The sequence below is a fragment of the Wyeomyia smithii genome, chromosome 2 (genome assembly GCF_029784165.1).
Source record: "Wyeomyia smithii strain HCP4-BCI-WySm-NY-G18 chromosome 2, ASM2978416v1, whole genome shotgun sequence".
Taxonomy (NCBI): Eukaryota; Metazoa; Arthropoda; class Insecta; order Diptera; family Culicidae; genus Wyeomyia; species Wyeomyia smithii.
This window is the reverse complement of record NC_073695.1, coordinates 89339548-89352481: the sequence shown is the minus strand read 5'-3', so window position 1 is coordinate 89352481 and position 12934 is coordinate 89339548. Positions and strand designations below refer to the sequence as shown.

Sequence of the window (12934 nt, the reverse complement as noted above, 5' to 3'; positions counted from 1 at the left end):
TCTTAATTGATTGAAATGAAAATAAATTCTTTTTTAAAACTGCGCTAAAATAGAGCTTGTATATTATTTAAGTAAATTTTCTTGTATTTCAAAACTGTTCCTTTAAACCTCCGTCAGTTTCTATTCTAGCTGAGGCTGCAGACAAGCAAAACTCAGTTGAACAATACTTGTCCACTATGTTTAGTTATTTTCAAACTTTTGAATTTGTTGAAGATTGTAAAAAGATTTACAGCATAGGACTTTTAGTATTTTTATATGAACAAAATACTTACGATGTTATTTTTACTGAAGAATTCATTAAGGTTTTCTTCCGAGTGAATTTGAACTTTTTTTTTAATTATTCTTCTCTTGTGAAAATAAACTAAAACTTAAGCCTGTAAAAACCATGAACGCGCTAAACTTTGATTTCGCGTGAGTATAGACGATATCAAATAAGATTACCTTAATTGTGAGCTTTGTATATCAGAAATTAAACGAGTATCGGAGCCAAGCCACATTTTGGGATAAATGTTAATATTTTTCAAGTGGAAAACACAGTTTGCTGTTGATGAGATTTTTAAAGAGAGTTGAGTTTGAAAAAAAGAACACCGGATTAAAAAACACACGTGTCTCGTCTCGATTATTATTTTTTAATATTTTGTGTATACGTAGTCCAAATATTGTAAATTAAAATGATCCGATCAGAAATGCTTAACTGAAAAATTTTAAACTTTTATCTATCCGAGATACAAAAAACATATTTAAATTCGATTTTGTATTTTCCCATATGCTTTTGACAATAAAATGAATCTGATTGCGATATGACAACAAATCTGTAATGAAGTTGTTCTGATACAAGTCTAACAAGCAATTTGTCTCTATCAAAGCATTTTTTTTCTAACAATGGTTGTTATCAACCTGTTCTATAAGATATCTCATTTTGTTAGCAGGCTGATACGTTAGTAACAAAGTTTAATACAGGTTAGACACTAGAAGAAACCTTTTTTGGTATTTTAATACCTATTAGAATCAACCGGAAAACCCAACCTGGAATGTTTTTTTTTTCATAACACAGCTTCTATTATATTTTAATTTGTATTTCTGCAAACAGCATTTATAATATTAAAAATAATTAAAATAAAAAAATTATATGGTTTGCAGACAGCGGTTCCTCTACGAAAACACAAAAAATATTATTTTGGACAACCATCAAAATTTAAAAACACTTGTGAACATCTACCAATTGGGCCCCTCACGTAAGAACTTTCTTTCTTACATATCTCTACCGTACTATCAATTGCAACTGAAGATGAGGCAGTTTACTTTTAATGGCCATGCTTCATTCATATAATAACGATCATTACGTTGCATTAATTGTTAGGAACGGCAAGTGTTTGCATAAATAACGATTTTAAGTAGCTCTACTATTCACACCTTCGCATTTCACCTGCGATCCTAGAAAGATGTATTTCCAATACCGTGTCCGTCATTCATCAATATAAGAAGAGCGATTAATTATGTTAGAGTAAAATATTCGTTCAATAACGTATAAAAATGAGAACAACCAAGAGTGTTTCAGTACCGCAGATTTTTTCATCTTGCTCTAACTTATTTATTGCACTTGAATGAATCTAAACGCCGCTGATGATCTGCATTTGCATTTGATTTGGTGGTAATTACTTCCAAACCATATAATTGACTGCTTAATTGCACATGCATCGATTTTGAATCGAATGATATAGTTCTTTGGCGGCAAATGACGGCGCTCTTGGTGGTAATTAATTATGACGTTTAAGCAGTCTTACGATACACTTGACCGCGCATCAAACGTTTATGTGGTTGCTTTCTTTGAACTCGGGGAGGAAGCGTCCACTCTCGATGTTAATTGTTAATCGACAACGCACAACAAGGATTCCTAACTTTTTTCGTAACTGACATTGCGTTTATCAGTCTTTTGAAACGAGTTTCCTTACAGTTAGTTTTTAATGAAACCTATTTTGTTTTATTTCTCTAAAAGTTGTTGTTTTTTCCTGAATCGATCGAAGTTTGTGTACAGTAAGCCGTTTATCGACAGGCGCCAACGGTAATTCACCAGCACACGACGGGGGCGGGGAAGTTTTACGGTGGATTTCCGTCTCGACGAAGCAGTAAAATTTCCCGAATTCAACACCCCGCTTCCCGGGTTTAACTTGCTCGGTGGTTAGATAATTTTCCAATTTAAACATTCGGAACGGATGATATTATGTTTGGCAATGATTGTTTGCGCAGCATTCACCTATACGAAAAACCGTGTGCAGACGTCTTCTCGGTTGAACAGTTTTGTCTGGGCGCTCTGCAGCACAGCACACACTGACTGATTTACTTTATGCAGTTGATTTCTTTCCAGTTTGGTTACGTTTTCCCGAGAAAATCTCACGTAGGTAAAAATCGCAAAGCCTAGTTTCTCCTCCGTTGGTTCGGTAGTTTCTGCGATTCGGCCGTTCATTCGGAACCGAAATTGAAGGCTTTATTCCGAAATTAAATTAGTACAGCGAGGAAATTATACATTTTTCGTTAGGTGGAAAATTATTTCGCGAGAAAATTGCCTCCAATTTGGGGTTTTCCTGTGTGCATAATTTCTAAATAAACAAACAAAACATAGCTTTAATTTGCAGCTAATTCGTGACGTCCAAGTTTCACCTCTTTGCCTTTTTCTTCTTCTTTTCACAGGTACGGTGGCATCCGAAGTGGGTACCAGCATTTCAGTGCACAGGGCGGGCAGGATTCCGGATTTCCGAGTCCGCGAAGTGCACTAGGTTATCCCTTCCCGCCCATGCACCAAAACTCGTACTCAGGGTATCACTTAGGAAGTTATGCACCTCCCTGCGCTAGTCCACCAAAAGATGGTAAGTTGCACCGATAAAATTCGATCATTTCCCAATTGACCACAATTCAATTACGGGTTGGGCCTCAATGCCGACGGAAGAGAGGGTCCGACTATGGTCGGACGGGGCACACACACACACACGCGCTTCAATTCATTGATATTGGCACTTGATAGTAGTGCGGAGGGGGGCACCAATTTCAATTTTCGCAATTATTTTTCGCACCTTTCTGCATATTGCACCGCACCAAATATGTACGGTGTAAGGCAGGTCTGAATGGGTCGGTGGACGCGCGGAAAAACGGCTGCGTGGTGCCAGCAAATTAAAGTTGATTGATTTTCATTAAAATCGATTGACTAGTCGCCGTGGTCGTCGTCGTCGTCGTGTGCCTCCCTGGTGTGATGTACAGCTGACTGACCCTTATGGCATTTCGGTCAGTAATCAGCTCGCGCCATCTGTTGCGAACCGGTTTTTCGGCCCAACAAGCCAATAATGGTCTGCCACTTAATCGTTAATCAATTTGACTAGTACGCGGAATGTACGGGATTTCGGAACTGGTCGCGGCAGTTGAGCCAACAGGTTGTTGCAGGATGCGTCGGTAGTATTTATTTGTAGAACTATACTTGAAATGTTTGATTTATATGGTCACTTGTTTTGATATCTGTAATAAGTTCCGTATGATAGTGCATATTCTTAAATTATGTAGTAACTTTTTTACTATAATTATCTGTATAAAAACTATATGGAAGCTAAGTTTGCTAACAAAAAAATTATCTTGTTTAATTTACTTCGATGATAATTGGATCGATGTGTTTTACAAATTTAATTTATTAACTATGAAATTTATCGAAGCTGCTATAGTTTTATTTACTCCTACCTGCTTAAGACGGTGCGAATTTTAGAAAAAAATCAAAACTAACTTTTGAAGAAGGCTAAAATAATATTTCTACATTTTATTTATAAATATTAAAGCTGCGCAGCTAAGTTCATGGAGTTTTGTTTTTTATATTGAAAATGCAACTTTATTTTGAGAAAAAAAAAAGTTACCCAAGAATCATTCAATGTACAGCTAGCCAGACCATGCACAATTGAACGAAACAAGTGATTATCGGACGGCGCTATGGCGGGAATTTGAGCGGTTCTATAGTTTTAACGACTTTGGGAGTATGAGCCCGAGCATTGTCATGCAGTAGAACCAATTTTTCGTGCCTCTACTCGTATTGTGACCATTTTTATGCGCAGTGCTCGTATCAATTGAAGTATGGACTTCCCGGTGTATGGTTTCTCAGTGATACTTTCGTTCGCTTTCAACAGCTCACCAAATACACAGCATAAACTTTGCAGTGTGTATATTTGACGACGAACAAGCATGACCGGGCAGTTCTCATGATTTTATTTTCATGGGGTTACTGTTATGAATTCATTTTTATCACCTGTGGCGTGACGATGAAGAAAACCCTTACTTTTTAGCTGATGGAGTAGTTGTTCACGGACGAAAAAACGACGCTCAACGTCTCTTGGATTCAAATCATAAGCAACCCAAATGCAATCGCTTAGAAGCGTCTTGGCGGGGGGCTCCTCATATCGAAGCAAGCTGTTCGTGCTTTCGGCATGGATTCGCATCGAGCAATTCCTCCAATGCAGCGTCTTCGAAGGTTTTTGATCTTTTTTATCTTTCGGTGCGCTTCAGCCGCATTGAATGCGATGAAAAAGTAACACTTCCCGTAGAAGACGAGTATGTGGTTTGATTCATCACGCTTTAGATATGTCAAAATCGACAAGCACTTACTGCTGGCGCTATCTATTGAAAAATAGCGACAAGTTAGTTGCGGACCTAACACAACCTATCAAACATTAATCGAGGGAATTTCATAAAAACTACTGGAAAAACTAAGAAAAAAATTACACTGGAAAATGAAAGTTTCTGATATTTACATTCGTTTTTCTCAAAATATCTTTTTTTATATTCTAGCTATTATTTATGTCGCTACCCACAACTATTTCGTACACATCTTAATTTAATTGCCGAGAAATCGACAACTGGGGAATCCAAGCAAATATTTTATGTATATTCGGTACAATTTCCAAGAATCTTGGCAATTTCAAGATTTGTTGATGTAGGAAAGATCTATACTCGATGAACATTTGTCGAAATATTTTGCTGACATTCGCAAAAGTAAAAATCCAAAACACACTATCATGGATTCAAAGCAAAGTTGCTGATTATCACAATCATTCATGATTCATCATCGTCGCTGCTCACTAGTGACTTGGTACTAGAGCTGCAGCCTATCGCATCGTCAAGTGCGAATTACAGTGCTTAATGAACTGTTTAGGTGTATTCTATCCTTTACTTCTTCTCCTGCTATTGTATCTCACTGAGTTACCACATTCGGCCACTCGAAAAAAAGTTACTCACCATCAATTCGACTTACAGCTGAAGCGAACGAATCTAACGAAGCGAACGAAGCGTCGGGAAAGACCAATGACGTTTACAAAGGAAAAAAAAACACCGTTGGTTTTGGTAAGAATAGATTCGTACAAGACCCAAACAAACGTCGCCGCCTAGGGTGGGCAAGCGAATTCTCTGTTTCTCCGATACATCTGAGAAGGGATGTATTCTTGACAGAGTAAATTTTGCGGAATATAGTTTAAGGAATTAGTTTGGATGTTCGAGATGTTTGAAAAGGAAAAAATGACATTCTTTCAATGTATGTTTTTATTTTTATGTTTCTTGAAGTCAACTGATTATAGGTTTCTGAAAATTAAAATTAATTTAACAAAACTGAAAGCATCGATAAGGCACCTATATTTTATTGCCCCTGTGGCAGCAGCCTTTTTCTTAACAACATCCTTCATCTTTGTTTTTAACGCGCGGCAGTTCATCACTGCTAGACTCTTTTTATTTTAAAAAACTACATCTACGCAGCATTGTTGGCTGAAGCAAGCTAATCGCTTCGGTTTACAAAAAAAGGACCCGAAGAATATGACTGATGCAAATCGTACGAACGGTGCGAACGATGCAAATGAAGTGAATGATGCGAATCATCTGAATATTCTGAGTGATTACCACGAAAAAAAAAACCTCTGTCTTCCCTATTGATCTTTTCGGGTTCGAAGCGAAGATGGTGCGAAGAGAAAAAAACTTCTCATACGTGAGTCACTCACCATGGCACGGGACAATCAACGCGTTCGTTTCATTTATGAGTGCATGCTTTGTTGCCACTGAACTGAGTACTTCAGGTTGCAGACAACGTATTTGAGTGTAATGAAGTGATAATCAGCAACACTGATTCAAAGTAGAAAATCTTAGTTTTATCATAGGTTCCAGTAGGTATATCAGAGGTTCCTTTCCATAATAAAATAAATATTCAATTATTATTCTTTTAAAGACAATTAATTTTAGATTATTAGTTTGATTAACTAATTTACTAACAAAAATTAACAACTGAAAGTTAGGATTTTTTTCTACTGCTGCTAAAAACGGTGGATAAATTAAGAGAAAAAACTGATGTATTTCTCATGAAAATATATAGTAAACGAAAAAAAGTAAGCATTTCAGTTAGCAGTTCATTGATCTCCAGTTATTTTTACACTGAAGGAACTAGAACTTTCCTGGCGTATTATTACTGAGGTTTACAGGAAATTATACACAGTTGAAACCGGAAGCTTTTCGCTTTTCAAATGGTTTATCGTGAACTTTTTTGCGAAACCTTTAGTGCAGTTCAGGTAGAACTGTACAATGCGCTTGCACAAAGCTCCTTGTTTCGACGCCTTTTTGAACAAAACACATGATGCATAACCAAAACAAAAAATACTTGCAGAAAGAGGAGAGAAAGAGCTAACATATACATACTCTTATTCCTCTTTGAGCGTGTTTGTTGTTGCATGAGAGAGCCTAGAGAAAAAAATCCGAAATTTTAGTTGTCACCTGTTAAAATAAAAGATTATTTTTCAGATAAAACTGCTGATAAATTGTACATTTATTGGTTTTATTTTGAACAATTTACTAATATTGCAAAAGTTACATTTACGCCAAATTACGAAGCTGCGCGTTATGAAAATAGAAAGACAAATGGCTAGTTCGTGTAAGTTAGACGTCAAATAGAATTTTGTAGGTATTACTTCGCACAGCGAAGAAACTTGTAAAGCTACTGGTGAAACTCTAATACGGGTAGCCAAAACACAAGGTTTGATTAAGTGTAAGAAAATAGTGTTTAAATTCTAAGCGCAGGACAGCGGCAGGCAAAAGAATCATCAACCTGAACTTTTGTTACATAATGAATGATAAATATAAGAAAAAGAAAAAAAAAGCAATTAGTTTTGCGAAGACAGCAAAACAACAAAATTCACAAACCTCATTGTCACATACCTACACGCAAAAGTTCAAGTCTTGTACAATCAATGTGCTTCCGATTCGCACAAACTTTGCACTGAAATCGCACAATAAATATGTGAAATGCCTAACGCAACAGTTTTACTGCGAGCACATTGACACCAGCGTTGCCAACCCTCCAGTTTTTCCTGGATATCTCCAGTTTTTTTGAAGATCGTCAGCGAAACAGCTGAAGGTTGAATATTTCCAGTTTTTTGAAAATTGTTCCAGTTTTATCCAGTTTTCTGTTCATCACCACATTTTTTGAACTCATTTCCATTACATATATGGTCTTTTCAGTATTTTGTGCATTCATGCGCCTCGGTTATAAGATTTTATTTGAAATCTACTCAATTTCAAGTAGGCCTGTGACTATAATCTCCATGTGTAAACAATTTTCTTTCAGCCTTTTTGGTTACATGTAATAATACGGTGTAGCATTTTTGAACCGAAAATCAAATAAATTTATGTAAAAGCTTCAAATTTATATAGCCAGTTTTCTCCAGTTTTTTATTTTGAATTCTTACAGCTTTTTATAAAAAAAGGTTGGCATCGCTGATTGACATAGATTTAAATCAGAATATGTATCATATACACACGAGAATCGTGATGTTTCGGTAAACGTCAGTTTCGGGCGAATGATTATTTTGTGGCGCTCGAAAAATCGTGCTACATTTTCGTGCACCTGTTCATATGAGCGATTTGCTCATTCCTAATAATACTCTGCAGCCAAAACAACCTTCAGCGATCCACGTTCCCCCACACAACTTAGTGACGCTGGTGCCAGTAACGTGGAATCATATGCATATGAACAAAACCAGAGTCATAGTTGAATGCGAAATGTTCTGAATAAACTCAATGTCCTTCTTATTGTTAATGATTCAATGATGTTTTTGGAATCTTGAAAGTGAACCGGTCAGTTAATATTTTGATTAATCTAGTCAATATTCAAATTATTAGTATTGATTGATTGTTGCACTGTTTCATCGAGAACAACCTTCTGAAAAACATTATCGAAACCAGTATAAATCAACATGACTATACTAGCAAAAGTTGGAACGGAGCGGAGCAGAGTTTAGAGCTAAATTTGCGTTATGCCCAACACGCAATTATTGTACTGGTTCCAAACTTCATCAACAAATGCGCTAAAAATGCACAATTTTTTACTGGTTTCGCACCATCCAACTTTAGCGTGTAGGATCGATTATCAAAACGCTGCTACAGGTATTCTTATTCAGGAAAACCTCAATTTTGCAGTTTTGTCATGAAAGGAAGAAATAAAATGTGTCATTTTTCGACGTAGAATTACGTCGTACGGTAACATTCTGGGACAGGGATGCCAATTGAAATACCGAAAACATCAAAAGCGTTACGAGAATTGTACAACCTCTAATGCTAGTAATTCAGTCATTTTCCAACGGCATTGCATCGTTCTTGTAGCAATTGATTCAAATTAGCAATGCGTCCACCAAAATGCGGAAATAGTAAGTAAAAAATAATGTAAAACCTTGTTTTTAGCACCAATGTTGAACATTTCGAACATCTTTTGGAACCGGAAAGATATCCAGAGGACGCAAATCGAGCCCAAATGCCATTGTGAAATTTAACAACAACAGAGGCTATTTTTAAAACGATTGGCATCCAGTTTCTGTAAAACAGCTTAAAATGACCGAATACCACCTAATATCTCGAAACGGGATGATACCTAGAAACCTTAAATTAACCCCCGTTACTATCTTGAATCTCTTTGGGGTTGCCACAATATTTTCAGAAAGTTATTTTATCAGTGTAAATCTGTTTGTAATCTTAGTTAGCATCAAAGTGTGGTAAAAGAGTATTATTGCTTAAACTTACCGCTTCAGACTATCAAATTGATAAATTCAAATCGAATATTTTTCCTTAACCTTTTGCAAGAAATACATTGACTTAAGACAAGCTGTTGTAATTCTATGTTAACTAGCGGACGAGTCTCATACACATAACTTCTTCAACTCTTTTAACTAGTGTAAAACAAATCATTCTAATGTTTGACACTGTATGTTGAATGTGTAGGAAAATTGTTGTTTTCTTCTGCTACTGAAATGTAGAAGAAATTAACAAACAAAAATTCAAAAAGCTTTCTTTAGATAAGTACTTGCGAATTAATCCAACGTGTAAGTCAAGAAGATAGTTTAAATGAATTAAATTTTGTGACCTTTTGTAAAAAGCTATTGATTGTTTTACAATAGTATTAGAGATGGGTTTTCCAGAGTCAGTTTTGTTGAGATTTTTCTCAATATTCATTTTAATTGTTTCGTGAACGCATTGGGGTAACTTGGTCCGTTGGTGCGTTAAAACCTCATGACTTCTTAACAGTTGTTTCCACAATGTTCATGTCTTCGGCAATGTTGTTAGCATAACATAGCATAAACAGCTGCACAACTTCGTAGTTGGTGCTAGCAACAATACTCTGTTTACGAGGACAAATTACCTTCGTTCCTGAGCAGCAACATGAAATTTGGATCTGATTAAATGTTACTAAACAAAGGTCAGATGTCTCCAGAGAACTGTTACCACCCTGGCCACGTCCTTGCAACTGTTGGAGAACGGGAAAGGTATGTTAGTCCAACATTTACTTAAGAGAACCGCAGAGAACTCTATCCGCTCTCATAAATGTTACATGAGATGGGAAATTTTAGTAGGAAAGGGAGACCCTGGGATACATCTGTTAGATGTTGCGGGTCGATAATTGATTATATTGTAGGTATGAATTTTGAGAACTAATAAGAGCTGTGGCTGTTGTGATTTACCGACTTTTTAGTTTAAATTGTATTTTATCAGTTGAATTTTTAGATTATCTATATAGCAATTTTACTATTTTATGTTTTGAGGTTAAAGGTGAATGTATACATAGATAGTATAGTTATACGCTTATTATTATCCACCGATTTGACATAATTGTCATTAGTCCAGTCCAAAGGGGTTTTACCACAACATATATTTCCATTACATCTAAACTGATAGTCGAATAATGTCAAATAAAACCCACGCGAACAAAGTCCAATGTTCTCCGAAACATAAACCCGAACCTCTAAAAATTTTTCTTAAGTGACACATTCGTATGAATAAGAAATCCTCTGTATATTTACAAACATTCTAGTAAAAAAACAGTTTATTTTCCCTCTACTCTCAACCGAAAATTCATACAAAACAAATATGTTTGAATCTACCTCTACACGTCGATGATCAAAGCAAAAAAATGCAGCGCCGCCTACATGTTAAAAAACAATTGATTGAGTATAAAGTATGTCAACACAAACAACTCAAACAGAATAAAAAATCTAAAAAAATAACATCACTTATCTTGCACAAAATCTGTTGTTTTGAACACCAAAACTAGTAATTTTAGTAGATTTCACTATTTATTTTCTCGCAAAACACACTTTAAATTAAGAAATTACGTGGAGACAAAAGCGCGCACAAACAATCGGCCTTGCTGCCAGTTTCCTCCCCTTCCTGTTTTCGGCAATGTTGTTCACCATAAAAACTTCTTTTTGAAAAATGTATTCAGGCAGCTTTATTTTTTGTCTACAGATGGCGCTGACATCCATCTTCTGAATAAATGTTGCTAGCCATTTTATTTTTTCGGGAAAGTTGTTTATGTCATCAATTGACATAAAGTTGTCGAACATATTACAATTGTAGGACTTACTACGTGTTTGCATGCCCTACTGGAAAATATCTGTGAATTTTTTTTTTCCATTAAACATGCCTTGTAAATCCTCACTTTCACAATATTATAGCACATTTTTTAAATTATTTTTCAAAATAAATTATCAAGATTTTCAGTCGACAACATGTCTACTGCGAGTAGAAAATAAAATGAGGCATGAAAACTGATTTTAAGTTTTTTAATTATGTCACGACTTTTCTGGGTTCTGCCCCACAATGGTGCGCATAGGACTGGAATTTAGTTTTGACCGATTTGTCATTTTTCAATATAGCTTCAGTCAGTTTCTGTCGTATCATCATACCGTATGATTCAATCATTTTACAAGGAATTCCTGGACTTTATATTTTTTCGCCTTAATAAGTGAGGATTTTTTTTCCCATTAGTCCATTAGACTTCGGGGCTGGCAAAAAAAGTATCCTATTCCTTTGTACGCTGGATGTCTTTCGAAACAGAATTTATGATGCATCAGAATTTTAAATGACACTTTTTCTTCATTTTGAGGCTCGTATCCGATTGCCTGATGGCCTAGCGGATGTACGCGGATACGGGACGAACGACGAGTGATGACGCCAACTTTATAGCTCATTTTCGCGTGGCAAGGAGGTCCAAAGAGTTTTCGGTGTTGCACTTGTTCCTCTTTAGGAAAGAGCACCGTAGCATTATTGGCGGTATGCATTCACCAGCTGCAGAAATATGGGCTGGCGGTAGAATTGACCGGTCGCCAACCCCCTTCATACTTTGCTCCACCACTAGTGGGGCATTCATTAGTGCATGTTGGATGAGACTGACATTTGCTTCCTTTGTGTACCTTTTCACCACCATGAATGGCATTGGCTTTACGCTATCCAATCTGGGGTATGTGGTGAAACGAAGCAAAAAATACCGTCAGACACACACGGCTAATTAATTGCCGTTAAAAGAATAGAGAACCTAACGCAAAAAATAGAACTAACTTTTTTTTCGCCGCGAAGCCCCATTTGAAGTGCATATGACGAGTCGGTAGGTTCTGTCCAGCTGCTGCCCGTTTTTGCCATTTTAAACAGCATGTGTTGATTAATTATAAGGTTATTTCTTTTCGGAAAAATCTGACTGAAATTTTTATGACCCCTGGCGTGCGCTTAGAAGTTGAAATGATATCAAGTCAGCAAATTGCATGGCACATTCGTGCGTTTTGCCGACGCGTTGCGCAGCGCTGCTATTTTGCTGCTTGTATACCGCGTGCCGCAAATGTAATTTCCCATCAAATAGGAGGTTCTGTAGCAGAAGCCGGTACAAGACGAAAGAAAAATATTTGTCCATCTACATGGGCGCGGGTGTGTACCTACTTCAAAGTGAGTGAGAGACAGAGAGAGAGAAAGAAAAAGGAATTGTATTGAGCTAGTTATTGCCCCTCCGGGCACTATCATTAGGCTGCCGTTGCTGATGATGATTAACCGGCGACCTTTGGCGGAGCAGCTGGACTGTGGACTGATTTTCGCCTAGTCTAGTAGCATAGGTATAGGTGATCTTTCATGTTCCCAACTTGATTTGCCCGTGTTTGGTTCCAGCCTTTGGGAGCGTTTTGTTGATTTTGCTCGAAATCATCGCTTGTCCGATTGTTGGTCTTTGCAATTCGAAACCGTTGTTAGTGGTGTTAGATGAATTTAAAGCATTTTAAGGCGATTTCATGTGGGTATAAGTTTGTTTTTTTTTTTGTTCATTTGAATTCTTCATGCTGAGTATCATAACTAATGAGGTGTTAATACCGTGTAATTTATGTTTGATTCAGTTGAATTTTTATACAATATGAAACGTGGTAATGGGAAAGGCGAGAATGCAAGCGCAGATTGAAACTTGCATCGCTAATAAATTGCGATATTGCGTGGAAATGATACCGCAGGTTTTTTTACTTCAGCAGCTCTAGGAAACCAATATAAACGGATAACTGATGAAACGCGGTCTTGTAGCAATGTTTACAATAGATAGGAACAATGAGCCATGCCAAGTCAATCGACCGTGATTTAT

General features: G+C 36.6%; 1 protein-coding gene across 7 annotated transcripts in view; it reads left to right on the top strand.

Annotated features, from left to right (window-relative positions):
* Positions 1–12934, top strand: part of LOC129722882 (homeotic protein distal-less) — a 121118-nt gene that overhangs the window by 14377 nt on the left and 93807 nt on the right. For all 7 annotated transcript variants that reach the window (XM_055676696.1, XM_055676697.1, XM_055676694.1 and 4 more), the window contains one exon: positions 2689–2864. In XM_055676696.1, coding sequence (XP_055532671.1) covers positions 2689–2864 — 176 coding nt within the window. The remainder of the gene's footprint in view (positions 1–2688; positions 2865–12934) is intronic.